The sequence below is a fragment of the Zootoca vivipara genome, chromosome Z1, assembly GCF_965207765.1.
Source record: "Zootoca vivipara chromosome Z1, rZooViv2.hap1.1, whole genome shotgun sequence".
NCBI lineage: Eukaryota > Metazoa > Chordata > Lepidosauria > Squamata > Lacertidae > Zootoca > Zootoca vivipara.
Genome location: NC_142583.1, coordinates 15381365 through 15396638, shown reverse-complemented (window position 1 = coordinate 15396638; position 15274 = coordinate 15381365). Strand labels below are relative to the sequence as shown.

General features: G+C 38.9%; 1 protein-coding gene across 1 annotated transcript in view; it reads left to right on the top strand.

The window, feature by feature from the left end:
• Window positions 1-12552, top strand: part of PDS5A (PDS5 cohesin associated factor A) — a 63399-nt gene extending 50847 nt beyond the window's left edge. The window contains 9 exon segments of the mRNA XM_035111916.3: window positions 613-745; window positions 2288-2407; window positions 3540-3602; window positions 4230-4375; window positions 6110-6215; window positions 6878-7233; window positions 10491-10653; window positions 11412-11447; window positions 11449-12552. Of these exon segments, the coding sequence (XP_034967807.2) occupies window positions 613-745; window positions 2288-2407; window positions 3540-3602; window positions 4230-4375; window positions 6110-6215; window positions 6878-7233; window positions 10491-10653; window positions 11412-11447; window positions 11449-11505 (1180 nt within the window). The 3' untranslated portion in view covers window positions 11506-12552.
• The last annotated feature ends 2722 nt before the right edge of the window (window positions 12553-15274 follow it).

Sequence of the window (15274 nt, the reverse complement as noted above, 5' to 3'; positions counted from 1 at the left end):
GTTTAGATATTATTCAAAGGCAGACTGCCATCCAGGCAGCTTACTGGACCAGATCTGCCTGTTTTCCACAGTAGATAGAACCGCATCATGTGTCCTCAATACGTTCTGAAGAAAATGTTAGCACCTGAAAAGTTATATGACAGCAGGCTTGAGCACACTGTTTTTGCTGGACGGAGACTGGTTTCCATGATAGCTACCCTTTTTGGATATTCGTTGTTGTTTATTTGGGGGCAGGGTGGGTTGGTTTTCAAATTACCAGGCTCTGCAAATTTGAGAGGATTCTACTTACTAAGCTTCCAGGCCATATTTTCCAAAGCTTCAAACCACCACCACCCCACCCCTCCGCATTCCTTCTCCTAGCTTTGTAGAACTTCTAAGGACTGCTTCCTGTGGCTTGCAATTCCCTCCTTTGGGTGCCCTAATTCGGGTGGGTAGGGATGGTTAAATTTCTAGTTTATTGTATTGTTAAAATCATGCCTTGTGGGATACTGGGACATAACATTTCGAGCTGGAAGGGAGGTGTTTTCAGACTCAAGTATGCTTTCTTTCTAGGGAATGTTGTTAGTGGTGTTACATGCAACTCATAGCATTTGGGTGTTTTGATTTCATTAGGTGCCTTTGGTTCATGCTGGAAGTCTTAATGACAAAAAACGAAAACAACAGTCATGCCTTCATGAAAAAGATGACAGAAAGTATCAGACTTACGCGGGATGGACAGTCTCCAGATGAGCCAAAAGCCAATGAAGTAAGAAATGTGGTGGAAAGAGATTGGTTTTGAAGTCATTTTTTGAACAAGATGGACAGAATGCTTCAGAGCAAGCACTAAGCCAGAATCTCATTTCTATCCAGAGAGAAATTTAGTTGTAAGCATTTTGTGTTAGCAATCTCATCTTTACAGAATGAAAAAGTTAAGCAGAATGTAGTTGTCATCAAGCAAGCAAAATCTTGTTTTGTTTCCTTTGTTTCCTCCTCCTCCTCCTGTTCTTCCTCCTTTGCCACGTTTGTTTTGTGATCGCAAAAAAAGCCAACCACCACAAAATTCCCACAGAAGGGGAAGCGCTGGATCTCCTCTTACTTGGGGCCCTTCTCTGAGCACTTGGCACAAATAAGAGTTCTCTCCTGCCCCACTTCATATGGCAGCAGTGTGCTAAATCAGCTACATTGGCTAATGTTATGGGCCAAATCTGGGATCAAACGAGAGGAGTGACTTTTCCCCTCTAACCTGCTCATATGGTAGGCCATAAAGGGAGGCATTGTTAGGGAGTGGTGTTACCTCCCTGATATGTGTGGTTTATTGTAGAGTTCTGTATTTCATGCTCAGATGACAAGAACAGCCCAGAATATCAATTCCATGCCATTTTGGCTTGAGATTCCTGCTACCCTCTCCAGTGTTCTTTCAGCATGTGGGTTGAGTGGTGGTATCAGTCACCATTTGGACTGTTGGGTGGATCCTTGCCCCACACCACACCAAGTTCTGCTAGCTGTAATTAAATATGGACAGATCAAGTCTAAACCAGACTACATCAATGTTGCATATGTTTATTCATAAGTCCGTCCTGTCCCACTTCCATGTTTATCTGAAAATCAACACGAAAAATTCATATTTACACATAGATTTCATTACATTCTTAGAAAATACAATTTCATCTTTATGTACTCATTTGTAAGCATATATTACCTGAAATACTCATTGTTAATATATTTTGGTAGGGGTATTTTGAGCAAAGAGCTGTCACAGAATTTGGAGAAGTGCAAAATACAAAGGATAATTATGTGCTGATCTGCACATTAGTTCATGAGGTGTGGATTGGATCACAGAAATCACATTTCTCAAATATAACTAGCTGTAATCAATTTATGTTATAGCCTTTAAAAAAAAACCATGTCAGTCTCTGTAGTTCTTACTTTTCCTCTTACCGTGGGGGGGGGTAGTTTATTGAAACAATAAGAAGCTAAGAATTGTATTCAACTAACCTCTTCATCATATTCTTCAATTTCAGTAGCTCTGCTCTGAGTAGGACTGGCTGTTACAGCAAGCTTCTTAAACCTTAGTCCTATGTGTTTGTAAAATTTAGAAAAAAGCCTTCATTTTTTTCAAAAGTATAGTGTAGAAAATTAGGCAGGATATGCAGTGGGAAATAAAATATATGGTGAATCCCTTTTTTTTTAAAAAAAAGCATAAAATAAATCTAATGTAATTAGCATACTGATTCCTATGTCATAGTTATGTTTGTTTTAAGTTGTAAAGTGATTTCTAAAGTCCTTTTACAATTCCCCCCTCCCACAGAAACTCTATACTGTATGTGATGTGGCCCTGTGTGTAATCAACAGCAAAAGTGCTTTATGTAATGCAGAGTCTCCAAAGGATCCTGTATTGCCAACCAAATTTTTTACACAACCTGAAAAGGTAATTTTATAGAACAAACAAATCTTTTTGTGTTCTCTTCTACTTAAGCATACCTTCAAATATGGGAACTTTGTTCTTGGTTGTATTTTCTAAATTACCTATTTAGATAATTATCTAACTATTGCCATGTTCTCTTCCTCTCCAATGAAACAAAATTGCTCTTAAAACTTCTTTGTGGCCATATTCTTTGGACATTTAGCAATATTGAATCTGCCATTACTAGATTATAGTGAAAGTGCCAAGCTAAAGAAATTAAATCTACAGATGTCTATAATTTGCAAAATCAGTAGTACTTTCAATAGCACTCTCATAATGGGACAAAAGTTTATTCTGTTTAGCTTAGTGCATATTCCTTAAATATGCTTTAGGACCTTGCATTAGTAAGCCACTGTTGAACACTGAGCTCACTGCCCTGTTTTCTGCTTTAGCTTTTATAGAAGAGTTTAGATCCTGTCATTATAGTGATTACATGCACCTCAGGGTGGCTAGCAGCAAGGTTTATCCAATTTTAATCATACTTGGGATAGACCCATTGAATCCCTTTATTTTAGTGAGTCTGCTCTGAGTGTGACCATTGAATATCTTCCCAAAACGTTCCATAGAATAACAATACAAAACAGAGGTTCTGCAGATAATTTTCTTTCCAAGATTCCAGTTTTAACTTAAATGACAAAACAAAACCCTGCTGGACAAAACAGATTTCCCCCCCTCTGTTGAAACATAGTGGAAAAGGCCTCTAAATGCTCCTCTGCTTGAAAAGCAATTCACTGTGTAACCCCACCAGGACCCTGGGCTCATAAAACAAGTCTCACACTTCTTGGGTCGCGGGCCTGTTTTATGAACAAAGTTTACTTGGGGGACGAGCTATTTAGAATAAGGGTAGGAAACATTTGGTCCACCAGATGTTAGGACTCCAATGTCCATCAGCCCCAGCCAACATGGTCAGTGGCCTGGATGATGAGAATTGTCGCTCAGCATCATTTGGAGGACCAAACATTCCTCACCTCTGATTTAGAAGCGCTCGTTCTTGAAAACTGGAAAGCATTTCAGAATCTCTCTACTACTTGTCAAATTACATAATTTATCCTGAAAATACTAAATAACTTCTCTTTTTCTCTCTCCCCCCCCAAAGGATTTTTGCAATGAAAGGAATTATATTTCGGAAGAGATGAGAGTTCTTCTCTTAACCGGAAAGGTAGTGTTTCTATTTTTTTTATTTGACACGTCGTATAAACAATGAACCCTTTCAGTGCAACCCATTTAGGCTGTATTTATTTGAGCATAAATCCCATTGAATTCTGTAGGACCTTTTTTCAGAGTGCAGAGGACAACACTGTTAAATTACTTACAGGTTCACCTAAAGCATCTTAGCCCCTTTGATTTCAGACCTAATTTGTCGGTTGTGGGTCAGCTTCACTAAGATAAAACAAGAACTTTTATTTTTATGTAAAGGGTGTAAGGATTTTGTATTGATTATGGGCTGTGACTTTGGGATTCTCATTCTACAGGGTTTTAAAAAGTATACTTTCTGCTGAATCTCTGAGTACATTAATCCTGAGACAATTTGCACCTCAATAATTTAGGCATGCGGTGAACTTGAGGTTGTGGGGAAAATGAAGCCTTTCACTATAACCATGGAGCTGGGCTAGTTGTAGCTGCAGCTATTTAATTTTATCCAATTAATATGTCTTATAGACCAAAATGCAAGGGGCCATTTTTTATATTGTACAGATTTTTTTTATAAAAAAAGATGATACATTGTGAATTGTGTGTTTGCATGTATTTCAAACGTATTAAATAAGCCTGCTCTTGCTCATTTTAGCCCAAACCAACTGGTGTATTAGGTGCTGTAAATAAACCTTTATCTGCAACTGGAAGGAGACCATATATCCGAAGCGCAGGATCAGAAACTGGAAGCAATAATAGCGTAAACTCTGAACTGAGCTCTCCTGTAGGAAACAGATCAAGGTCAGCAATATAATTCAGATTTTAAAAACATATTATGTTAAAGGATTCTCTCAATATAGGATTGTACTTTACTTCTTAATTATGTGGAAAATTGCTATTTTTCACTTTATGTATTTTATTTTTCTAAAATTCAGAGTTTGCAAACTTTTCAGTGTCATAAAGGAATACCAAATTCTTAGAATTCCTTTTTTTTTTAATTCATTTTTATTAAAATTTTCAAAATTTAAATACAGAAAAATACAAAAAAAGAAAAAATCACAACATCAAAAACGACACAGAAAAAAGAAAAGAAAAAACAAAAAAAGAAAGAAAAAACCACTAATCATATTTCAAATTTTCTATCTTATCTATAATGGACCTCCTCGAGGTCCCCCTCTATCGGTTCATTGTATATCAAACCTCACAGATTCTAATCCTATTTTCTTTCCCTGTATACATTTTTCAATTTCCCTTGTATTTTACTATTAAAGTCCGTTTATCACTCTAAATTTCCAAAGCAAAAATTTCTAAGTCATTAACCTGCAGCATCCATATTTGCTTAAATTACTCTTCAAATATCAATTTTACAATATTTTTCGTAATAGATTCGAAATTTCTTCCACTCTTCCTCCATCTTCTCTTCTCCCCGGTTGCGTAGTCTTCCGGTCAGATCAGCAAGCTCCATGTAGTCTATCATCTTCATTTGCCATTCTTCCACTGTAGGCATTTTTGGTGTTTTCCAGTACATTGCTATTACCGGTAATATTCTAGCAGCTGTTGTGGCATACAAAAACAAATTCACATCCTTTAAAGGTATTTCTTTTCCTACCATGCCCAGTAGAAAGGATTCTGGTTTTTTAATAAATGTGTTCATGAACACTCTCTTCAACTCGTTATAAATCTTTTCCCAGAAATCCTTGACTAGTGGACAGGTCCACCACATGTGATAGAATGTTCCCTCTGCTTTTTGGCATTTCCAACACTTATTGTCCTGTTTGTGGTAAATCTTAGCAAGTTTCACTGGCGTTAAATACCATCTATACATCAAATTCTTAGAATTCCTAGTCCTTTAATGAACTAAGTCTACCAATCACTTCTTCACCTCCATTCTGAATTTTGAAACGAACATTTATATATTTGGTCTCACCATTTGCTTTCAATTGTATTACCTGTTACAATGTTTTAAGTAGTCACAGTATTATATCTAATGAGGTTTGGATGAAGTTCACATTGCTAGTTGCACATTTTTCTCAAATTGTTAACTCTTTTACTCACACACACAGCTTTATTGTGGTCCATAGACCCAAAATATACAGAACAATAATAGTATATATCAGCAGTTATTAAGGTGTAAAAACTGAATCTCAAACAACAGAACAGATTGAGTGCATATCTATGTTCACGTGGAGGTTTAAATATTAGGATTAACATTGAAATTAAGTATTTCAGGGTAGAATTTATTTAAAATGCATGGTTTTTTAAATAACATCTTCCACTTTCAGCCCTGGAGATTGCTGTAGTTAAGAAGATAATGAATTTTAAAAGTTAATGCAGGATCACAATCCAGCATAGGCAGGGGCATATTAAAACCTTTGCATTAGCGTTAACAAGTTTACAATAAATCTTGATCAGTTCTTTTACCTTCTTGATCAGTTCTTTTACCAGTTAGGCTTAAAGAAGGGAAATAGATTTCTTTCCCTTCCATAATTTAACAGAAAACCAAATTTACATTGATTTTTAAAATTCTTCCAACAGAGAGCAGAGCTCAGACATATCAGAAACTGGTGTCAGTGAAAATGATGAAAATCCAGTGAGAATTATTTCTGTCACTCCAGCAAAAATAGAACCTGTAAAGAACAAGGTATGGTTGAAAAAATGTTAAGCACGTTCTACTTTTAGGTAATCCGATTAAAAATTGTACCCAGGAATTGGTGGCTAACATTTTAATATAACTGCTGCATTTTATTCGCTATTCCATGAAAACACATCCCAAATTGATAACGTCAACAGTTTCCCAACAAGTCGGAAGAAGTCAGCTTAGCAGTTGATAGCAAGATTTTCCTTATTTATTCAAATATCCTGCTTTAATGTTGTTGTATATGTTTTGGCTCCAGTTGAGCTGCTCTTGAGTACGGTACAGAGAGAACTTTTAAAGCACATTAAATAATATTATGCAAGGACTTGTCATGCAGTCATCTGATAGTTTGTTTCATGCCCATAATGTTTTAAGTTTGATTTTAATTTAAGTAGAAAACCTAAGCCAGTAGACACAACATTGAGAAATACTTCAAAGCTTGTTGTATTTCTATAACGAGTTTCCCAAATGCTGCTTTACATTTTTGGGAATGAGAATTCCCTATTGCAACAGTATGTCCCCTTGGACTGATTATTTTGTGGTACTTGAAAGGTTATTGCTGTAGCTGCCCTTAGAAACTTCTTTCTAAAATGCTTGCAAGGTTTTGAAGCAGATATAACTGTCAGGGATTCAGTTGACAACAAACTAAGCCTTTCCCCCCCCTCTAGGAGATAAACTCTGATCAGGCAGCTCAAGGAAATGTTAGTACTGAGCGTGGGAAGAAAAGAACTGCAACAGCCGCTGGAGCAGAAAATATTCATCAAAAGTCAGAAGAAAAAAACACAGATGAATCGGGCCAGCCTGCCCCTCCCAAACCAAGGAGAGGGCGTCCTCCCAAGTCTGAATCTCAGGGCACCATGGCAAAAAATGCTGAAACAAGTAAACCGTCTGGTAGGGGGCGGAAAAGGGCAGCACCCAGCCAGGAAGGTCCAGGGAGTTTAGAGGCAAGCAATGCCAAAGCACCAAAACAGCAAGATGCACCGAAAAAAGCAGTACCTGCACAGAGACAGATTGATCTACAAAGGTAAACACAAATATACTGCTTTCTTTCTCTGGGACGTTGTCCTGAATTGGCTATAATTTGCCAGAAATGCCAAGTGATATCACAGTAAATCCTAACCATCTCCATGGAACTTCTTTTGCACTTTCCAGCACACTGCTCCCCGCACTCTTTCCTTTCTCGTCATGTCTCTTGTTTATTTCTGCCCTTTAATTCCTCTTTACTTAGCCTTTTGCCATCCTGGTCCTCCCCCACCACACACAAAATCCAATTGCTGAGCAATAGTTTGCAAAAAATGCAGCTAGTTCATTTACATAACACAGGTTTTCTTTCACACAGAGATATGTGTGCATGTAAAAAAGACATCCCTCAAAAGATCTCCCCCATGCAAATGCAGATGAACATCAGGGTCAAGGAGTGTGGAAGGCCACTTTGCAAAAGTCTCTCCATTTAAAAAAGCCAGCTGAAATGGAATATTCAGAGCAGCAGTGGCTGCTGATAAGTAGACCGAGTGACCAGCTCTTGGAGATCTGATGTTGCCAGAATCCAGACAGTCAACCTTTTGAGCTGTTTCTGTCTCTTCTTGTTAAGAGTAGGCAACTGCTGCTGGGATCAAGAAATTTGAAAGTGGGCACTAATGGAAAAACCCTAGATTGTTCTCGTTTAGGAATACGGTAACCCTGAGGTGGATAGATTTCATGAAACATGGTATTGCTTTTTTGCAACTAGTCCTCCGGATACACATGGCCAGCTGTGGTCAGGAACTCTGGGCTGAATAGTACAAATCAAACAGAGACATTCTGTAATATTACTACAGATGAACGATTATTTCCCTTATTGGCAGAATCAGTTGGTTGGCTTTCCCTAATGTTAGGTATTGTTATTTTTATCCTGTATGCTTTATAAGAAAAATCGAAACACACATTTTTTTTAAAAAAAAAGGAATGGGCAACTGGCACCCTAAAGGTGCACTCTAGTCCCCTATGTACTCACCTGCCGTTATGCAGCTTGATGGCTTTCTTCAACACAAGTTGAGAGGCAGGTAAAAAAAATCATTGACATCCCCATCCATGTGTAAACAGCAAAATTGGCTTTGGTAATTTTTTCTTCTTATGTATTATGCATCTCGGCTGTTGTTTACTTAGCACAAGGCAAGGCACAGACATATCAGAGTAAGCAGCTGAAGTACATGATGGGAGAAAGTTGTTCATAGTTGGAGTGTTTGTTAGTCTTTTGCCTGTGGCTTGGTTCACATCCGAATCAGTGGGGAAAGCCAGTGTAAATGGTTTCAGAAATCCCATCACTAGGGATAATACCACCAATCTCCAGGGTAAAGAACTTTGAGGAAGAAATGTCTCTTTGGGCATAAGAAAGAAATTCTGTCTTCCTCCAGAGCGCTTTAGCACTTTGGCTCATCTATTTTCTGCCTGCAGTTCCTCAAGTGTGCAGTGAGGAGTAGATACTGCAACCTGGACCCAGTCTTGAAAATCAGATTCAGAAGCAAGGAGCTCTTCCAGAGCATCTGAGCAACTTGGCTGCTCTTGATTTTGTCTATTCACTTCCTCCCTGTTACCCTCTGTGTGTGCATGTTGCTGTGGGATAATGGCAGCACAGCAGGGTAGGATTGGGACTTCTAGAAGTGGTGTGGGGCTAGGATTTGTGTTAGAGATAGTTTTCACTGGGATCACGGATCGTGACAAGGCAATGTGGTGTTATCAGAACTGTGGCATCCCCAAGGTCTCTGCACACACTGGAAGACTTGAGGGGCTGGTCGAGATAGTTGACAAGCATGGTGCCCAGTGAGAATTTGTGGGTCCCTAACCAGTCTTAGTGGTTCTTCAACCTGTGGTCAATTATAAAATTGTTTAAAAAACTAGCTGTTGACCTGGTGAATTAGGAGTAGAGATACTGTATATTCCTGCGTATAAGACTACTTTTTAACCCAGGAAAATCTTCTCAAAAGTCGGGGGTCATCTTATACGCCGGGTCGTATTTCTTATACGGCGAGTATATCCCAAACACTATATTTTAACTGGGAAAGTTGGGGGTCGTCTTATATGCCCAGTCATCTTACACGCCGGAATATACGCTACCTACTTAATTCATATATGGTCTTCCTCGGGTGGTGTTTGCTATTGGCTGCTGACCATTCCCCTGGTCAAAAGCATCAACATCAGCATGAAAGAAGCCTGCCCAGGAATCCTTAGCCTTTTGAACAATGTCCAATGAGTTTACTTTGTTGCCCGAGCCATGAGGGCTTGTTTCTAAAATTTCAGCCCCCTTCAAGGGCTCATAAAGGCAGTTACTGGATGTCCAACACCAAATGAGAGGGACCAGCTTCCTCACATAGCCAGGAGCAGCCTGAATCTCTCACAGTTGTATCTGTGGAGGTAGTATTAAGTCCTGATTCTACCTTCTCCCCTCACCCATCCTCTGCATATGTTAGAAGATTCCCGGGGACATGGTCAGGGTTGGTGGCCACAAATAATGGCTGGCTGCACAGCCTATTTCTTAGACTGGGAGGAGTTTCAGAAGCAACTAATGAGGTGGCATACGGATCTGGTGCTCAAAAATTGTACCAAATATATGCAGGCTCTTGGGTAGGCCTGCCCAACTTGTGATCCCACCACCAATTTATGGCCAATCAATGTCGTACATGACTACTAGACTGTCTTGAGCTTGTTGGGTCACAAATTGGGAAGGCCTGTCCTTGGACATGCCTAAATTAGATCTTTGAGATCTTATCGAAAACAGAGGAGATATTCTTTTCTGTAAGGAATTTGATTAGACATCCTTTTAGATTTATATACTGGTGCTAAAAAGACTGAATCTCTGGCATTGTTAAAACCAACTGAAGTATACAGGCAATGGCCATTTTACGCTTGTTCAATGGATGCATGATCATGCACATGTGCATCGCCACAACCCAGAAGTGGCCAGAAAAGGGGGAGTAATGTGTGCTCGAGGGCCAGGAATGCAACCCCGTGCAAATCAGGTGTTGGCTGTATTTAATAGCATATATTGTTCCAATATAGCTGATAATTGTCTAAAACGGTATAGAAACCATTCATACACATCAATAAAGTCCATTGTTATTCCTTATGTAGACCGCTTGCCCTTTCAAAGAAGGTTAAGAGAAATCTCATGCTAACAAAAATTGACTTAAACTCAGAAAAGCAGAGCTCATTTTGTCTCAGCTCAAAGGACAGAAGTGCAACTCCCTAGTTTGCTTTAGCTAGACTTTTACTCCCAAATGATATTCCCATTCTAACGTTTTTCAGAAGCAAGGTGCTGGGAAGTGATGGAGAGTCAGTGTTGGAGATAGAATCAAGTCCTGGATATTCTCCAAGTGAAATGGATCTTTTTAAGCTTTGTGACACTGAGGATACAGGCAGCCAGGAAGACACTGAGGAGACAGAACTAACAGAGAGAGGCTTCCTGAAGGTGCAGCAGGCAGATTATACAGGGCTATGGGGCTATGTTTGTATAATTATGGGTGCTGGGAGGAGGTGGTGCTGGTCAGTCCTTGTAGAAATGTTGCTGACATGGATGTAGAAGATCACACAGTACTTCTGCATGTTAAAAATTTAGTGGAAGTTAGGTAATGAAAGTCGATAAACTGTGAGGACGTGAAACTGCTATATTCCTGTCATTCCTCCCACCTTCCTTCCTTCCTTTGACAAGAGTTTCAATTGCTGAGCTTTTCTAGACAAATGCTAGAGCATCTTTATGATGCTCTTTACATTATTGCAGTGGAATAAAATGTTGTTGCTTTAAAGTAATGTCTCCCCCCCCCAATTAATTCATAAAAAGATTATCAGCCTCCTATAAATCCAAATTATTGTCTTCAGTGGAATTTCGATCTGACCTTTATCACCTACATAAAAGATGATGTGGATACAAACACAAGTGAGGGTGCAATCCTAGACATAAATATTCAAGTAATGTGTTCAATGGTGCTTACTTTCAGGTAAGTGTGCATAGGCTAGATGACTGTAAACCATGTACCCATGTATGTTTGGTTCCATGATGGAAGAAAGATGGGATATAAATTTAATAAAAATAAAAAATTAAGAAATTTAAGAATTAGATTTTTTTTAAAGAATTCAAAGGTGCACTTCAGAGGGAAAAGTTCACTTCGCTCTTGAACGTTTTCCCAATAAGTTTCATTTTCTAAACTCCCCCCCCCCTTTCTCTTCAAGGTAAAAAGAAAACTTCGTTGCGAGGGGAGGAAAAGGAGGGCCAAATGAAGGCATGCTCCAAGCTTCTGCAAAAACCAAGAAACTTCCTGTATAAGGAACTGAAAATACTCAGATCATACAGCTTTCAGCTCTGAAAACAGAAGGAAAATCTGCTTCCCTTTCAGATGACATTAATCTGCTGAAACTCTTGAGAGAGGCTAAAAGCATCTGTACTTATTTTCCCAGAGACTTTTTTTATGAAAAGTCAATAATTAAGCAAATTGCTTAACACTTGATTCCAGTTTCTGCATATCTGGAGTTAAAAGTGTTTTACTCCATAAATTTTCATGCTGCATTTTTTAAAAGAAAGTCAGAGTGAGATCCTTACAGCAATGTTTTAAAAAATTCAGACCTAGAATCAGGTATTGCCCACCCTTTTTGCAAGAAAAAAATAGAAGCTAACTGAAAGAATTTTAATCCAAGACACAAGGAAAATACCTGAATTCTCATCTGCTTTCCTTTTGGAGACTCTTATGTATAATTCTTTCCAGCTAAATAAGATGTACAGATTTTGGTTCCTGCTATGAAAAGTCACATAGTGACAATTTTTATACATGTTGCTTTCTGACTTTTTAACTGAGTGGGAGACTAATCAACTTGATTGATTTGCAAGTAGACATTTCATCTTTTTTTAATTTCCCTCTCCATTTTAGTTTAATATAATTTGCAATAAATGTACATATTGTTGGTTGTTTTATAAAAAACATCACTTTCAAGTGGGTTTACTCCTGTGGTTCTGTTGGAATATTCTAAATTTAATGGAGTAAAGGCAGCCCAGCATTTGATTTTATAATGTTTGTCACCAGATTTTTATTATTGATGTAAAGTATCAATTTTTAAAAATAGTTGGACCTTTGGCAGCTTTGTAAGGAACGTTGGAAATGTTTAGGATTGCTCTCAATTTTAAGCATTGTGCTGATTGAAAGTAAGTCTGTTTTACGTTTTTGTCCTCCTGTCCAAGCTCATTTTTAATGTTTGATTTTAGAAGACTTGCATCAATATTGATTTTTTTCCTGGCATTGTTCAGCATACAGTGTACACTTTTAATGTACACATGATCATATTTAAGTTTGTTGCATAAAATAAATGCTTCTAGGTGTCATATGGTATCATTTTTCTCCCCAGAAAAGTATAATTTCTACTTTGCCTCAGCTCTGCATGGCATCTCTGTATCTGTGTAGGACCATAAATTTCCTGCTGCCGTCAACACATAAGATTTTGACACTTTGGGAAAGTGTGTGTTCTCCAGTGGACCAGATAGTAGTGTAAAATACTTGTGCATCACTCCATAAGGAATAGAAAGATTTTGCATTGTGAACAGAACCTCTGGTCATATTTTTCACAGCAAGATGACTCTTGTATTCTGGAGTTTTCAGAAAGCAAAGAGCATTCCAGTATTGCACACACCTCTAAGAAACTTAAAATATCAGGGAGACGAGAGAAGTTGCAGATGGTATAATGCAAAATACATTTACTAAGTTATGTAGCCAAGAGATTTCTCAAGTCTATTTGAGAATTGTGGTTTTTGATCTGCTGAATCAAAATCAGCCTGTATTGTAAGGTCTTAGAAACACAATTTCTTGAAACTCTGAATTTTGCATTTTCTTACCTTTTAATATTTAGCGCTGATCAGAGGAATGTATCAAGCATCTCTGCACCGGAGTTTAATTTAGGACAGAGGCTATGAAGATAGCCATTAGTGAATGTGATCTTGCAAGACATGTCCTGTACTTGAAGGGGTTTGTACCAACATCAGAGGGGCTTCTTTAAATGATGGATTACATCTAGGAGATGCTAGAAGTCACTGAAACATTAGTGTTCTATATTAAATTTTGAGTTTAAGAGCTTAGCATTGGTTATCAATCCAAACCTGCCTTCTGTAATCCCATGCCCTCCAGAAGTTTTAGGGTATAACTCCCATCTACCCCTGCTAGCCAACAGTTGGGAATTATGGGAGTTATAGTCCAAAACATTGGAGGGCACCAGGTTTGGCAAACCTGATCTGAGCTATCTTAATACCCCAGTGCACATGCAGAAGAACTTCAGAGCTGCCCAAATATACTATGTTTCTTAATCTTGTCAGGATGCTACCAGTCCAGTGTGTGTAGATCTAAGTCTACCACCATTTGATTAACCAATTTTACTTTCTTGCAGATGTCATGGACCACCTCTAGGTGTGCTCCATGGCGCTTTCCCTATGTACTGAAGAGAGACCTAAGGACACTTCCAGCAAGGGTCTGGAGTCTGCCTTGAAAAACAGCTTGAGGGTTTTGTGTGCTTTAGTTGAGAGTCCTGCATTGCAGGGGTTGGACACAGGACTCCAGGTGGGATCTGACCAGGGCAGAAAAGAGCAAGACTATCACTTCCCTTATCAATTTCCTGTTGATACAGCCTAGAATAGCATTAGCCTGTTTTTTGTTGTTGGATCACTCTGTTGACTCATGCTAAACTAGTGGTTCACCAAGACCTCTGGCACCTTTTCACATGTATTCACATGTTCTACCAGGACTAGACTATGAGCATTATTCCTTTGGGAAAGTTCATTCTGAAAATGCGCCCCGAGGAGGGGGGACATACTGCTGTGTCTGCAAGGATATATAAGCTTGGAGAGTGATCCTCTAACCCACACCCATCTTAGTCAAAGAGATAGTGGCTTATGCTTGGTCTCATTTACAACAAAAGTTAAATTAATTTCCGCACTGCATAGCTGGTGGCGCTTCCATTCTTCTGCTGCTATCATACTCAGAGACGAGTTAGATGTGGGGGGAAATCTTCCATTTCTTCTTCCAAAATTTCAGGCGGTTTCCTTGGGGGAAGACCTAGAGATAAGGTGGCTGTATGTGTCCGCTGCTGTGGCATTTTGAACTTTGTGCCAGGTAACTCAAGGAAGGCACATCTCATTAGTACATGATGGGGCTTTTTGCTACCCTGGGCTGCTTTGGGAGGAAGAGCGAGAGATATATTTGAAAGAGATAACTGCAGGCAGCCATGTGATCGACCATAGAGTTGTGTGCATCCTAGACTTAACTTTTTTTTGCCTCAGCCGATGCTGCCTCTTGGCAAAACTATCAGAATGTTCAATCAGTTGTGATTCAGTTGCTCCCAAGAAGCCAAACTATTATTGTTTTTCAGTGCCCCAAAGGATCCAGCATGCCCCTTTTATTTGCAACAACTTAAATGTAAACCTAAAGATTAAGGAGAATATTCTGTCCCCACCCCCACCTCCAAGTGTTTTGGCACACCTCTCTTGGCAATAGGCACATGGAGAAGGGGTAGTTTAGGGCTGCCAGGATATGAAAGCTCTATTATTGTGGATTAGGAATGGTTTTGTGTGTGTTACCCAAGGCTCAGCATACTGGCCACAATATGGAAGGTTTCGTATCTTTTTTGGAAGGAAGTTCCTGCTCTTAGCTGTTTGGCCTGGGGAGAAGAATGCCTCTGCTGCAGCAGAAAAATGCAAGTTAGGCTGGTAGAAGAAGTAATCTCACAGGATCAAATATGCCCTCCTTGCTCTCCCCTGAGCAGATTTGCAGTATGAAAATTCCTAGGTTTTTGGCCAAACAAGTAGTGAGAACAAAGGAGTTTACTAATGCTGCAAGGAACACTCAAGTAGCAACACCTCAGCCATCCGTTCATTTTTAAAAGATTTTAACAAAGCATAAACACAACTGGTTGATTTGCACACATACCTATGCCTGCTCCATAAAATACAACTTGCTGGTCCATCTATCACTCTTGTAACATAATGAGACCATTATATCACACTTAAATAGTGGTACCATCTCCTGTTCTGGAGAGATTACCACAAAGTAAAATGGAAAGCA